Source organism: Labrus bergylta, chromosome 23 (genome assembly GCF_963930695.1).
Source record: "Labrus bergylta chromosome 23, fLabBer1.1, whole genome shotgun sequence".
In the NCBI taxonomy this organism is placed as follows: domain Eukaryota; kingdom Metazoa; phylum Chordata; class Actinopteri; order Labriformes; family Labridae; genus Labrus; species Labrus bergylta.
Window position 1 is genome coordinate 3134073 of NC_089217.1, and position 14951 is coordinate 3149023.

The 14951-nt window shown below is 41.9% G+C and overlaps 1 protein-coding gene across 1 annotated transcript in view; it reads right to left on the reverse strand.

The window, feature by feature from the left end:
* creb3l2 (cAMP responsive element binding protein 3-like 2) overlaps nucleotides 1–14951 on the reverse strand; it is a 28100-nt gene that overhangs the window by 7607 nt on the left and 5542 nt on the right. Inside the window, exons 2-3 of the mRNA XM_065951146.1 lie at nucleotides 363–606; nucleotides 26–267 (exon numbers count right to left, since the gene is read on the reverse strand). Of these exons, the coding sequence (XP_065807218.1) occupies nucleotides 26–267; nucleotides 363–606 (486 nt within the window). The remainder of the gene's footprint in view (nucleotides 1–25; nucleotides 268–362; nucleotides 607–14951) is intronic.

The window sequence follows — 14951 nt, forward strand, 5'->3', positions numbered from 1 at the left end:
TCATTGTTTTTCCTCCTGATCTCACCTTGATGCCTTTGCCCTGGTTGTTGCTGTTCACCGGGGGTTGAACTGGGGTGGATGGAACTGCAGCAACAGCAGCAGCAGCAGCAGCAGCAGGGGCCACGGTGGGGTCCTCGGGTGCTGGGGCCCCCGCTGTGGTCAGAGAGAGGGAGAGGGTGGGGAGGAGGGAGGGGGTCTCGCACAGGAGGCTTTCGATGGCCTCGTCCTGCTCCATCGGCCACTCGGATGAATCCCCGTCAGACTCTCCTGCACGGGAGGAAAACATGTTGCTGAGTTAGAAAAGGAATAAGATTGAGCGATCCTGACTTTTCAAAGGATCTAAACAGCGATCTGTGTCTCACCTGCTTCACTGCCGTGCTCTCCGGTCAGGTGCGACAGCGGCGACTGAGGCCGGCTGTCCCCGCAGAGCGAGTAGCTGTGCTCGGCCGTGATGTGAGGAGGCAGAGGGGACGACGGGGACAGGTCTCCCCCGTCCTCCCCCTCCATGGCCTCCACGCCGCCCCTCACTCCGGACAGGAAAGGGTCGCTGAGCAGCTGGCCCAGCAAAGCATCATGGGAGAGGTCGTCGAGGAGCTCGGAGAAGTGCTGCGAAAAAGAAAAGAGAATAATTCCATAAACATCTTTGCAATTGAAGAATAAAATATCGATTGGATGGCAGCCGAGAGGAGACAGACAGATAATTACACGGAGCCACGACAGCCTGCCTGTAATTAGAGGCTGCTGAATCTTTTACTACCACCTTTCCTTGAAGTTCCCCCCCGAGGGAACTCTAAACGAACCAATTAAAAACCTGTAAAATCGTCATTCATTTCAAACAAATCAGACTGAAATCTCCCCTTTCCAATCACTGTTTCTCTTTCTGTGTGTGAGTGTCAGTGTGGTGATACATTTATGCAAACAGCAGCCGAAAGATCCCCCACGCCCCCCCCCCCCCCCACCCCTCTGTACACCCCTCATCTCGTCTGTCATTGCCCCCGTCTTCTCTCCTCCTCCCCTACATTCTTCTTTCTCTCTCTCTATCTTTTTCCAGAATCTCTCATCAAGGTGACTATGTGTGTTCAGATCTGCCTCCATGCTCAGGTGTTGTGACGAACTTAAACCAAAGGCAGCCAAAGCAAAGCCCCCCCCCCCCCACTGGTGATGTGATGATAACATACTGACACACATCTCTTGATGCAGAACCTGCAGCTGTACGCCTTTCAACATTTTCAACAGTTCTGGTGGAGGCCTTTCATTACTGGACAAAACAAAATGTGCAGATCGTTCACACACAATAAACGAGCTATAACACACTCATCTTCAAATATTCTGCAGGACCACGGGAAACTTCTGGGCCATAAAAGTCCAGTTCCCCCCAGAAAAATATCTACAACAATGATTCAAAAACGGGAAAGCAATCATTACATGAAGAAGCTCAAATCAGAGCGGTTTTGACAATTCTGTTGAGACGGTGTAGATTTGATGCATAAACCAGAATTTCAATTCAGTGGCATAATTTTTCTTCTTGAAAATGTTCTCCTACAGTATTCAAAATAAACTGAATCTGATGCATGATATAAAAAACTTTTTTTTGTTTGTTCCTCATGCTCATCTTTGAGGAAAGTTTCAGTTCATGTTTCAATAATCCACAAACATGATACAGCTCTTACTCTGTCTGTTTACAAGTTTTTACACAGTATTACACTGTAAAGTTATAATATTATAGTATTAATAATATTAAGCAAAGTATAATATCAACTTTTTTTTAAATGTGTGTCTTATTAGCCAGATGTTTCCATAGCAACACGTTTTTCTCTCATTAGAAATCATCAAAGATCAAATTAATAACACAGAAATGTGGTTTTCAAATTAGAAACACTAAATTAAATCCAGTCCTGTCCTCGCTTGAACTCTCCGCCCCGTGAGAGAATGCCAACATCTTTATGATGTAACTTTAACTGCTCAAATTCTGTTGCCGGGCAGGATACACAGATTCTGTCCAATGGAATATCAGCATGGTCGGAACATTCCGCACTCAGCCAATCAGAAAGAGTAAAAAACACTTTAAATACGGCACACGTTAAACTGAGACTTTCTAAACTGTGGAGTCAACTAAAAAGAACGATTAGATGTTGGAAGTGTTGAATGTAAAGGTTGGAACGCTAGTCTAAAAAACAAAAACAAACGGCTGGATGAATGGAGAGAGAAATCAAGATGGAGGAAACAGAAGGAGGGTTGAGTGTGCGCCAAGCATGTGGCTTCAATTACAGACCGAGAGAGACAGAAAGAAGACTTGACTTTTTACATTCACACAGAGAAATGACCTCCTCACTGCATAAACACACACTCCTGTCGCCCTATGCTACCCTTAAAAGGCCACTGTGAGTGAGTGAGTGTGTGTGTGTGTGTGTGTGTGTGTGTGTGTGTGTGTGTGTGTGTGTGTGCGTGTGCGTGTGCGTGTGTGTGTGTGTGTGTGTGTGTGTGTGTGTGTGTGTGTGTGTGTAATGCAAACACTGACAGGATGCTGTGAATGAATTCAAGGGGGAAAGACAAATATTTACACATTTATCCAAGAATGGGTGCATTTCCATCTTTTAGAACCATCAGTGTGAACAAACCATGATGCAAATGTATGCATGTGTGTGTGCGTGTGTGTATTCCTGTCTTTTGTGTGTGTGTGTGTGTGTGTGTGTGTGTGTGTGTGTGTGTGTGTGTGTGTGTGTGTGTGTGCGCATGCCAAAACCCATCACATTATGGGCAAACAGTTAAAATAAGTTACAACCCCTTACTGGCCCAGCTCCGGTGTGTCTTGGTAACCACATCTTCACCGTGACTAAGAGCCATTTTTATACATCAAACTGCTGCTGATATTATTATTACACCTCTTCAGATTTTAATGCGCACACATGTTGACAGTTAAAGGTTTCACTGGGATGATGATAGCTATTATAAAGTCAGCACTAATGAATAAAGTACCAGCTATTGGTGAAGTGAGGGGGAAAAATATTTCAAAATTCCAAAAGCAAAAGTACAGCTTTAAAAAACTATCTTAAGATCCTTTGAGTGTTATAAACATCAGGTTTCTTGGTAGAAAATGTTTAACTGTTAGCGTCCCCTAATGCTAATAAGAGTAAGGTTAGAAAGTCTGAACTAGGCTATGCTATGGTGTCTACAAATCTGACAAGTCTGAAGAAAAAGTCTGACAATTTGGTCGATTTGCATCAGATTTTGGCTTTGAAAAGAAGAAGACAAACACCATGTTGGTGGAAGAAAAAGGGTGTAGGTTTGAGGAGGAGTAATTGCATAGAGAACTCGTAATTTAGAAGAACCTAAGGCATGGTTTGTGGGTTTAAAATGTGGTCTAAATGACCTTTAACATCGCCCTTTTCTCTCTTTGCCTCATTTGTGCTACTTTCTAAAGCAGAAAAAAAAAAGCTCTCAGTCATCTTAGATTTTAGCAGAAATTAAAAAAAAAAAAAAAAAAAGACTTCCACCCAATGTGAGAATGCCAAACAGAAATAAAGTCTCATCTTGTTTTATAACAAAATGGAGTGGGATGGGGTCATACTCTGCTTGCATGAAAACAGAACCACCCTAAAGACGCATAGTGAGGGTTTATACGCTCCCTGTCATTTTTGTCTTGGGAGTGTGTGGTTGTGGTTTTGTGTGTGTGTGTGTGTGTGTGTGTGTGTGTGTGTGTGTGTGTGTGTGTGTGTGTGTGTGGAAGAAGAAAATGCGATGCAGGGCAGTAGACCAGCCTGCAGGATCGGTCACCGGCCTGATGTCACACAACAGGAACCTCTTTGTCTCTGCAGGCCCAACACAGAGGTGTTATTTCGGGCCAACCGTAACTCGACTCCCTCCAGCTGGGACAGAGAAACCTGCAGAGTTGAAGCCTTAATGGGAAAACTGGGAGTTTCAACAAACTAGGAACTAGGGTGAGAATCAGGAGGTCATTCAGTTCCCTTAAGGAGCCGTGGTGATAACAAAGAGGCCGTTCACACGTTTTTTTTTCTCAGTTTGGGTTTGGTCTGAAACACATCGCAGCACACAGAGAACGTCCCTGAAATGCAGATGTTAATCTTTTAATGAAGACACGATCAACGCTGTAGATGAAGGAGTAAATGCCAAGTGATTATATCTCTCAAGTTCAGTGGAAAAATCACAAAGAAAATCCTGTGACGCATAAAGACAGAGAAAACCCTTTGAAAAGTTGTGCTATACTGTATTTAATCAAATCAAAGGAACGATGATGAAAAGACTTCAAACCAGGACATCGAATCATTTGAATTGAAAAATATGCAGACTTTGACTTTAGAAATAAAAAGGATCAAAACAAGACAGAGAGGCCGCTGCCATGCTGTTAGCATTTAAGAACTGTCCTTAACACTTAAGCGTAAATGCGAATGCTAACTTGCTAACATGCTCAAAATAACATCCCAAACATGTTGATGTTTAGCATGTATAATGCTTATCAAACGCATCATCTTTAGGTGCTCACAGATTGCCAGTTGAAGGTGAGATACCTGCACCTGCATGGAGGCAGCAAAGTCAAAAACAAGATGCAATTTTAGGAAACCGAAAGTGTACAAACGTTTAACAAATATCGTCCTGATAAATACAGAATAATGTCATCAGCATAATGTGAAAGCTCATAAGTTAACATGGAGCGTCAATAGGACACTTTGTGCATATTAAATATATGTACTTATAAACCAGTGAGCTAACTGATCAATAGTCCTGTTCCTTTAAAAACAGTTATCAGGTTAGAAGAGATAAGGCCCGACAGTAAACTCCTCGACAGCTGTGTTGGTCACTCGTTGGCAGCTAAATTAGTGGGAGTGGGCAAGGGGAGGAAGGAATGTCCCCTCTGCTCTGTAATTGTCCTTGTAAAGACGGATATGTGTGCTTCTGTTTTAACCCTTAATGATCGTGGGGGGGGGGGGGGGTTCAGCTTTGGAAAGGGCGAGGGGGAGAGGGAGAGGAAAGTTTGATAATGTAACACCTTCCTCCCCTGAAAGGCTAAAACCAGATGTGAGAGAGTATCCTGGAAATGGCCAGACACCCACACATGCAGGCCCAAGGGTCATCTCCCTCGTGTGTGTGTGTGTGTGTGTGTGTGTGTGTGTGTGTGTGTGTGTGTGTGTGTGTGTGTGTGTGTACCTTGCCCTGGACTCATCAGCGTGTACTTTAGCTGATGATACAACCTGACATCACAGTTGAACACACAGCCAACCAACACACATCCACGTATTTACACATTAATTTATGTCAAGATAAACTGGATGACTCATTTGTTTTTCTGATTTGGACCTTTGAGGTATCAACATTACAAACTCTTTCAGTATTTTTGATAGAAATCTTCAGATTTATCTTTTAAAGCTGGACTTGAAATGGAAATTGCATTTCTGTTTTAACCTCAGGCACAAGTAATTTTTTAAACTATCTGTAAAACATTGTATTGTTTTAATTGGTTGTATTTCTTTAGTCCTGCAAATTTTCATTTATATCCCCAGCCTTTTTTCAGTCTATTTTTCCAGCATGAAGCACTTTATGAAACATGTTTGTATAGAAGGAGCTGTATAAATGAATAAAGTTGAGATTACAGACTTTCACCATCTACTGCACTTTTACAAATCACCCACACGTGTCCCATCATTACCAGATAAGCACTGATAAAGTTTGAAGTGATATCTGACTGTTTATCTGCCTGAATGTTGTTCATTCATTAATTTGAATAGTATAGTAGGTTCCTTTAATTTAAGTCTTGGGGGCCAACATCAAAACCAGTCCCCAATGTGTCTAAACGAAGTCACTTATTGTTTTTCCAATGTTTCATCTTTCCCAAATGGATTACAAATCTGGTTTGAAGCATTTAGGAATCAAATCCTTTGGGATCATATAAACCAGTCAGACACTTCAGCGAATGCCAGGTTGTTGTTATCTGTTCTGATTATATAGTTTATGAGAATAAAAGTCAAGTATCGCCTCCTTTCTGATAAGAAAACAAGTACAGATATTGTCTAGTCATTAGAGGCAGTTGAAGAGAGTTGTGTAAATCTGCTTGGAAATTAAACAAAAAATGATAATACTCAAAAACTTCCCTTTTTTCAGATTCAGTTTTTTTCTTCTTCAGTTTCAAATAATCCAGACAGCTGGCTAAACATCTTCATGTACACTGCAAACAGGAGCAGCTATAAGATACTTGGGTTCAGCAGCAGTTTAGTCTGCAGGGACTTGGGCTGAGGAATGGAGGGTCACTGGTTCAAGTCCCAAAGTTCTTCACGCTGACATTTCTCCTTTAGTGCGTGTCCGTAGCTTCCTGTTGTACATGTGTGTGTAGCATGTTCAAAAATGTGGGTAAAAACTGAATGGGGATTAATTAAATAAAAGTTGATTGTTGCCAGTTGAAAGTGGGATATTTACAACCAGGGTCCGAAATTAACACCCGCCAAGCGCCAAATGCGGGTAGATTTTCCGTTTGGCGAGTACTTTTCAGAGGGCTATCTGCCACAGGGCGAGTAAATGTTTGATCAAAAAGTCATAAAAAACTATGCTATAAGTATTCAGCATGTAGCCTAGCCTAAAATAAAGGCCAGCAAATATATATTTTTTTCAATTTCTCAATTCCCTGATCAGATGACATCGAATCGATCAAGTCTGTGACTTAAATGTATTATTGATTAAACAAAACATAATGCCTTCTCAATTAAATGTACTGTAATGTGTATAGGACACAAAAACTAAATTTGTTATTTTGGCCGGTAAAAAAATACTTTTGGCCGGTGAATTTTTTCATCTACCTGCCACCTTGGCCGGTGAGTCAAAAAGTTAATTTCGGACCCTGTTTACAACCCCGTTACGCCTCGTCTGCAATCTGTAAGGCATGTAGGCAGAACGATTCGGGTTCTGTCCCTTACAGTTTTACTTCTCTTTAAAAAATGTCTGCTCACCAAAGTGTAAATCAATACTGAGTGTTGTAGGTCATGGCTAATCCACAGACTCCATTACAACATTTAAGGGAAGGGAAGGAAATTCATTCTTTCTCTATGTTCCTGCTCGGTCAGAAGAGGTCAGTGTTATTTTGGCAGAGAAGAAGGAAAACCTACTTCATTCTTCTTCTCTTATATTTCCCACCCATTCAAAGACTCTAGTTAAATCCAGTTCTTCTAGCTTCTCGGCTACCTCCCCTCTCATTCTGCACCTTTTGCTGATATTCCCCAAAACACTTCAAGATAAAGGCATGCACAACATTTGCATACTGGAACCTAAATTGTTGTGGTTGCAGTGTTAGCATTCATGACTCAAACCGGTGCATCCTTCTCCTTAAGCTGTTAGTGCAACAAGTATCCACTGGAATGCTAACAATGTGTGTGAGCGGTTTAGACACTAAGCTGAAGAGCATGTGTAGGAACTCCATCTGCAGAGCGACTGGGATTCCTTTCCCGAGATCTGAATGCTTTATTCTTGATACTTTCAGTGCCAAAAGTTGAGTCCAATAGAGCAAATAAAATCGGGTTTGGGAGTCTACAATGCTAAAAACAACAGCAATATAATGGGGTCATATATGGTCGCAGGTTTTGACCCAAGACGTTCTAAGATACAAAGGTTCTGTTGTTATTCCAGCTGTACTGGACAACAAACATCTTGTACTTTTCTACTCTGTATGGTAGACAGTTTAATAGCCTATATTACAGGCTTAGATTTGCTTCAAATGTAGGCTAAGCTAGGTTTTATGTGTTATTGTAGCAGGTTAAAGTATAACAAATTAGTATGCTATGCTAGCATAAAACATCTTGTACAGATTAGCATGCTATTTAAGCATCAAACTCAAGTGTAACAGGCCAAAGAAAATGTTTTACAAAGCAATATGTGACGTTAGCTTTGAACTTTAAGTGTAGCGAGTACAAACTTAGCATCGTTGGATGCTATCTTAGCAGAGTGAAACATGACAGTCAATTGTTGCTTACAAATCGCCAGTTGAAAGTGGGATATTTACGCCCCCGTTCCTCCATTGGCGGTAGTAAGAGAGCCGATATGGGGGGATGTGTTTGTGTTTCAGTGCCTTCCAACAGCTACAAGCATTTACGTCTTTAAAACAACTGAATAAGACCCAAATTAGCTGCTTTTTTTAAACATATCAACTGAGCCCAACCATGCATCTGATAACCAATATCATCAGGTCTACACATATCACAGTGCAACCACTTATCAGTTGTTGGTATGTTGTCTTTGGTTTTGATATTGTGTGCGTCAGCAAAACGAGACAGAGCACAGGCCTTGGAGGGTTCCTTCTATCTGGGTCTTATCTTCAGGGGGGGGCAGACTGCAGGAGACGAGCCCAGCACCGAGGCCTCACGTCTGGACTGTGTTAGAGCACTCACAGGGCGCAGCTTTATGCGTCACTCCGTCTTTTCTAACACACTGCTTACAGTCTGGGTCTGCTTGTCTTCACACGACGCAGACACACACAAACACACATCTGTCTTATTGTTGACATCATTCGTTTCCATAATGTCTGATTCCCCCCGGCCAAAGTGACCTCGCTTTGCAGAAATGTTCCTCAGCGCATGGGAGACTGAGGGTGGTTCTCACACACTCCCTGACCCAGATCCTGGACAACGATAACGGCTTGATTGGGACAAATGTTTCTTCTAATCTACGAGGAAATAAAGGCAGCAGGAAAAAGCTAATCAGCCACTGAAAGTCGGAAAAATCAGCAAAGAATCTCTTGCAAACTTTCAGATAATCTACAATGATTTGCTGGTTTTTAAAGGATTTTTAAAGTGCCCAAACCTCAAGGCGTTTATCTTGTCTGAACAGGGTCAAAAATCAAAGTGACTCAAGATACTTTAGTGTTTCAGAGGAAGACATTTTAACATGTAAATCAACACGTGATTTAATTGTTGTCAGTGTCTGCTACAATTGGTTATGGTATGAAAAAAGTGATCTCTCTAACAAAGTAATAGTCGGACGATGCATTTGAGTGCTCTCTTGAAACAGTAATGTGACGGGGGTGGAGTGATGGTGAACGGATGTAAACAACAGGATGTGAGGGAGAACAACAGTAGGCGTGACATCCAGCAGGGCTGTGTTGACTCTCCACCCACAGGTGAAGAAGGCAGGAACAGACACACACATAAACACATAAACACACAACATGTGAAAGTGACAAAAATCACAGCAGATCCATTACCAAGCCGGGTCTGCCTGTTCCTGTTTTAACACTTTCATTAATGCTTCATGCTTGATTAACAGAGGGAAGATTTATGCAGAGCCACGATGGGAAATGTGTTAAAAATAGGAGGTGTCACAGAGAGCGGAAAACATCCTGAGTCAAAGTTCAAGCTGTGTGTCCGACCTTATCTGAGTACAACAAGCTGATATGTGTGTGTGTGCACGTGTGAGTGGGTGAGTTAGTGACACAGAAGCCCTAAAAACTGAGAACGAAAACACAAACGCAAAGAATGACAAATGGAAAAGAGATCTCCTACGAGGTCCCCCTTCTTGTAAAATCCCCCCCCCCATCCCCCCCTTCCGTCTGCAGACACTTCCCAAAAGTTCGTACACACGCACACACACTCACAAACACACACTCACAAACACACACAGAGCAACGCAAACTTTCCAGCTTGGCTCTGTCATACTGGCCGATCACTGAGTTCAACCCCCACTGTTTCCACCCTCCACCCACTTCCAAACACACACTGACCCTCCAGATGTTGCACAATGACTCCACCAGAGTTACACAGACATCAGCCTGAAAATACAGTATGTGTGTCTTGTCCTTATAATGTACTTTTTTATATCTGGAAAACTTATAAGAGTAAAGTTAGCTGTATTCCAAATGTTCCAAATGTCAACAAATCCAGTAAAAGATCAAACCAAGCTGTGAGAGTGTGTCAAAAAAACAACTTTTATGTTTGCAACTTTTCTTCCACTGCGTCCCTGAGCTGCATGCTATAGCACCAAATGTGATATTAATCCGCCACAAAATATAGTCCCCAGAAATGTAGCTTTCACTCCTGTTTGAGCAACTTTCAATTAAAACTACAACAGACAGATTTCTGAGTTTGTTTAACTTTAATTAAACTTGATGTACTTGTGTTGCTTTTTCGCAGAAATATAACGACACATTAAATCCTTTACAAGCACAAAGTTTGACTTATTTTGAACAGCTTAAACCCAAGACATCGGACATTTTCATTTAGAAAGTTTAACATGTGCTCGTTGGTTAGCTTTTTTTTTTTTATTTATTGCCAACAGAACAAGGCTAACTGTTTTTAAAATCAGATTTTAGTGTGCAGGATTGAAAAGCCCAATCAAATTTTTAAACCAAAAAATGGATTCAGAAGTTGAAACATTTCTTTAAATGCCTCAAACCTCCAGAGTCGCTTCTGATTGGATTGTGCATAGTGGTCGTTTTGGGCTGTATCTGTGATGTTTTTTTTAAATTAGTTTGAACTTAGTTAATCATAATAAAAGACTAAATATTAGCAAAACATCACAAATGAATGTTTGGTCTTCATGTCCACAAACACAGCTGTCAGAAGCAGAAGGACAGTTTGTGTCAAAAACAAGCACAGATGTCTTCTGATGTCTCTCTCTCTCTCTCTCTCGCTCGCTCTCATCCTGTTCTATATGCTCGTTATAAACTGGGTCACCACACACACACACACACACACGGATAACTTTTTCCATCTCTGACCGGTCATCATGAACCAGTTCAGACAAAACATCTCCAGCCGCTGTTTAACTCGTGCACTCTCTCAACCGTTTATGTTTGCCTGATTTGCTTTGTGTGTGTGTGTTGTTTTTTTTTAGTTTAACACACCGAGCATCACCTGAGAAAACATTTGGAGGCACTTTTATTTCTTGAAGTGAGAAGAATGAGAGGCCGCTAAACTCACCTCAACTCAATTTATCTGGCTCTCGTTTGTGTTTATTCTCGCTGGATTATCCCTCTAAATATTTGTTTCCTTGATCAGATCTTGGGCCCCCCTCATTTTTTCTCTGCTTCACCTCCCGGGAAAGATGCATGCTGGGTAAAAAACTGGGTCAGCAACTTGCCTTCCTGAGTTGCTCATAGTGAGGGTTTAAATCCCTGGAAAAGGCAAACACTGCGGGAAACTTGTTTGGGTGCGCCGCTGATCCTAATTCCTCAGTTATAACGGAGCGCTCCGAGGCGGATGCTTGCCAAGTAGAAACACGCTCGAATGTCAGGTTGGACACACACACACACACACACACACACACACACACACACACACACACCCCCCCCCCCCACACAGTGAACTTTGCACGGATAATGGGCTCGTTCATGTCTCATCAAATGGAAAGGTTAAAAGAAGAGAAAGGTGGGATATGAGACAGGTGTCTGCTGCTGCTTCTAATTAGAGAGAACAAGTTAAAAACAATCAACATTTTATACCTTTCTATGTTCTCAACATACCGCTTAAAGGCAAGATTATTTACTGCAGCAGCTTTCACTCGACTACTTCCACATAAAGTTGCACAAAATACTTTTAGATACCTCGATACAATCTCCTTTATTTCAACGATTCATTGTATCGCGAGTACCGCGGCTTTAAACTTCAGATCTGAAGTCAAGGGGACAGACCGCTAAACGTTTCTAAGTATAAACTTCAGAAGCTTTGTCATCTCAGAACTGATTTTTGAGGTAAATCGTTTCGAAACATTTCCGCGAGTTGCATGCAATTCACCGGTAACCCCCCCGGTATGCCAGCTGACCGAGCCCTTGAGCTCTGCAGCAGCTCCTACTGAGCCGTAACTGGCTTAAGACTTTATGTTTGTTCAGGAAATGGAATGGGATAAAAAAAATGGAAAGGTTTATATGGAAAATGAGTTTCCATGCAAGTTTAAAGGCTTTATATGCGATTTTTTGGATCCAGCAGATGTCGCCCTTGAGCACCAGCATGAAACCAAAACAACTTGCGCTGCATTGTTGTGTTAGCATGCTAATGCTAGCGATCTTTATTATGCTGGTATCTTCACACTGCATGTAAATTTACCTGAAATGAGCGTGATCTAGAAACACAGTTAAGCAGTGAGTACAGTATGTTATTCTTCTTTTCTCTAGTCCCTCAATTAAACAACTTTTATACACGAGGGGAGGAGTCAGCCGGCCGTCCGGGCGATGTAAACAAAGTGAAGATAGGACTCTGAAAACTCTGAAAGCATCACAGACAGTGGGACTCGGGTGTTACACCCATTGTAGACAGTCATGACTCACAGAGTTATTTTCAGAGGAGATACTTGATTTCTACATTTAAGTGTGAAACATCACATAGAAAGACTATAAGGGACAAAATCAAGACCTGAAATGCAGGTGGGGAAAAAAGAGAGAGAAGGACAGGGTGCGAACAAAAGAACTCTTCATTCACAAAAAAAAAACCAAAGAGGCTAACAAGCAGGAGAAATGGAAGGAGTGAAGAAGCGTCTGGTATTTGGACAGGAGCTGACTCGTCCTAACTCTCTGCTCACCCTGGAGGAGAGACGAGAGAGGAGGAGGAGGAGGAGGAGGACAGAGGGGTCAAACGTTAACTAGACAGCGGATGGAGAGGCCTCCCTCTTGATTGTACACTTTGGGGCCAAAAGCCAGGATGTGCGCTCCAAGGTCTATTATAAAACATCAAAGTTAGCTCGTGCACCTTACTGTTTTAGAGGAAGTTTACAGGTTTTTAAACACTTTGACGTGTCTTATAATGAAGCTTGTGCAGAAAAAAATAACTCAAGTTTGACTCCAAAAACTACAGAATGAATAGAAATTCCTTCTTTTCTGCAACTTTTAAGTCATATTGCCCTGACTTTCTTTTAATTTTTTCACTCCTCAAAAAACTCCAAGACCATAAAAATCATCTGAAAAATTAAACTTTCTTGTCTTTTAGCGTCCCAAAAAGAAATATCCCAAAACTGCTTCCAGGCTTATTTTAGGGCTGGGTAGTATAAGCCATGCACATGGATATACAACCCACACCCTGCTAACCACACACACAAGCTAACACACGACCATTTAAAACCCTTTTATGGTGCCGAAAGCGAGAAGAGAGAGAGAGGGGGCAGGGGAATGAGGACTCAAGAGAAGTGAGTAAGGGAAAAGACAGACAGAAATACAGACAGACAGACAAGGGGGGGAATAAATTTAGCTAAGCCTCAAAGAATGAAGGCTCCTGTGGATTTTCCATAATGATCCCTCACACTGATTACTACCTTCACTGTGCTTTCAAATACCCGCCGCCTACTTTTAGACAGAAAACTCGAGTCCGAGTCGACTTTCAGAGTCAGAGGAAGAAGTTGCATCAGATACGGAAAAAAAAAAGAGGAAAGAATGTGTCCTCCGAGTTCATGTGCACGCCATCTGTAGACAACTCTCACTTTTTTTAAAAGCCAAAAGAGTTTAAGGCGAGCAAGGTGGCTTTGATTAAAGAGATGTTGAAGTGAGTGAGTTCAGTCGATCAGAAACAGCCAAAAATGTTATTCCTGACTGCGCTGGAAAAACCTGAGAGGAGGCGATTTAGTCACAAATCAAAGTTTTAAAGCAATTTGTCTGTAAATTCTTCTCATCTGTTGTCACTGTTGATGTTCAGTTTAACAAGATTAAACTTTTTATTTGTTAAAGTGTCCATCTTTTCTGGGGCGCTGATAGCCTAGATATGATGTTGCACGCTCCTTGTACAGAGGCTATAATCCTCATTGCAGCGGCCGTGGGTTCGATTCCCACCTCGACCCTTTGCTGCATGTCGTCCCCTACTCTCTCCTCCCAGCATTTCCTGTCTCTCTACATCTGTTTGATCTAATAAAATGATTTTTTAAAAGTATTTCTTTGCAATTGTCATGTGTTGCGGAGATTCAGCAAACTAACTCTGCCCGTCTCAAAGTTGTTATTGTATTTCTGCAATGAGAAATAAAACAACCTACACTACCATCTTTAAAAGCCGGCTACTAGCTCCGTAATGAACCAATATTCATATTCATTCATGAAAACTTACAAGCCATGTGCAGTGTACCGTACAACTTCTCTCATGAGTAAAACACAATCTATTACGTCTGGAAGTCTGATAAAATATCACATGGTACAAAAGGGTGCAATAACAAACTTTCACTCATAAATAACCCAAACCAGGAATCTAAAACACTTATAACATGACTCGATGACAAATCCCACTTTGAGTACGTTTTCTTAAAGCAGCAATCTGTGAATTCTCTGTGTGATGTCACTTCCTGTTCATTCACTGTAAATCTGAAGAGCCCTTAATAAACTGTAGTCTTTTGCACAAAGTCAACTCTTGGACCAGCCTGAAGATCCGGCACCACACCTGCGGTAATGACACTGTGTGCCTCTTTATCACACACACAGGTGTGTTCTTATGACGCTCAGGCCGTATTACAAATATAGAGAGGCCGGTCTGATTGTCATATTCAAAACCTGAACGTGAGCCAAAGTAAACGTGCTCGGAATTTAAAGAGAGTGTGTGTGTGTGCGTGTGTGTGTGTGTGTGTGTGTGTGTGTGTGTGTGTGTGTGTGTGTGTATGTGTGTGTGTGTGTGTGTGTGTGTTTGTAGACACATGGACCATTCAGAGAGACAGAGCAAGGCCACCGGCGAGCAGGATGCCCTGCCCCAACGGAGAACAGGCTCTGCTCTGTGAACACATGTATCAAGCTGTTTACACTCCACTCTGTGTGTGTGTGTGTGTGTGTGTGTGTGTGTGTGTGTGTGTGTGTGTGTGTGTGTGTAAACTCTTGTGGAAATCCATCCAGAGTGTGCACTGAGCTGTAGAGCATTCACAGATATCAAAAACACTGCAGATTCAGATCTTGAGTTCAGCGTATAGACAGAGGAGCGTCTCTATCTGCAGGTGTGTTACATAAGCACACACACATAGTTGGAGCGCCTCGGAGCATGTGCAGAGCAAATATTCTCTTTTTTTTT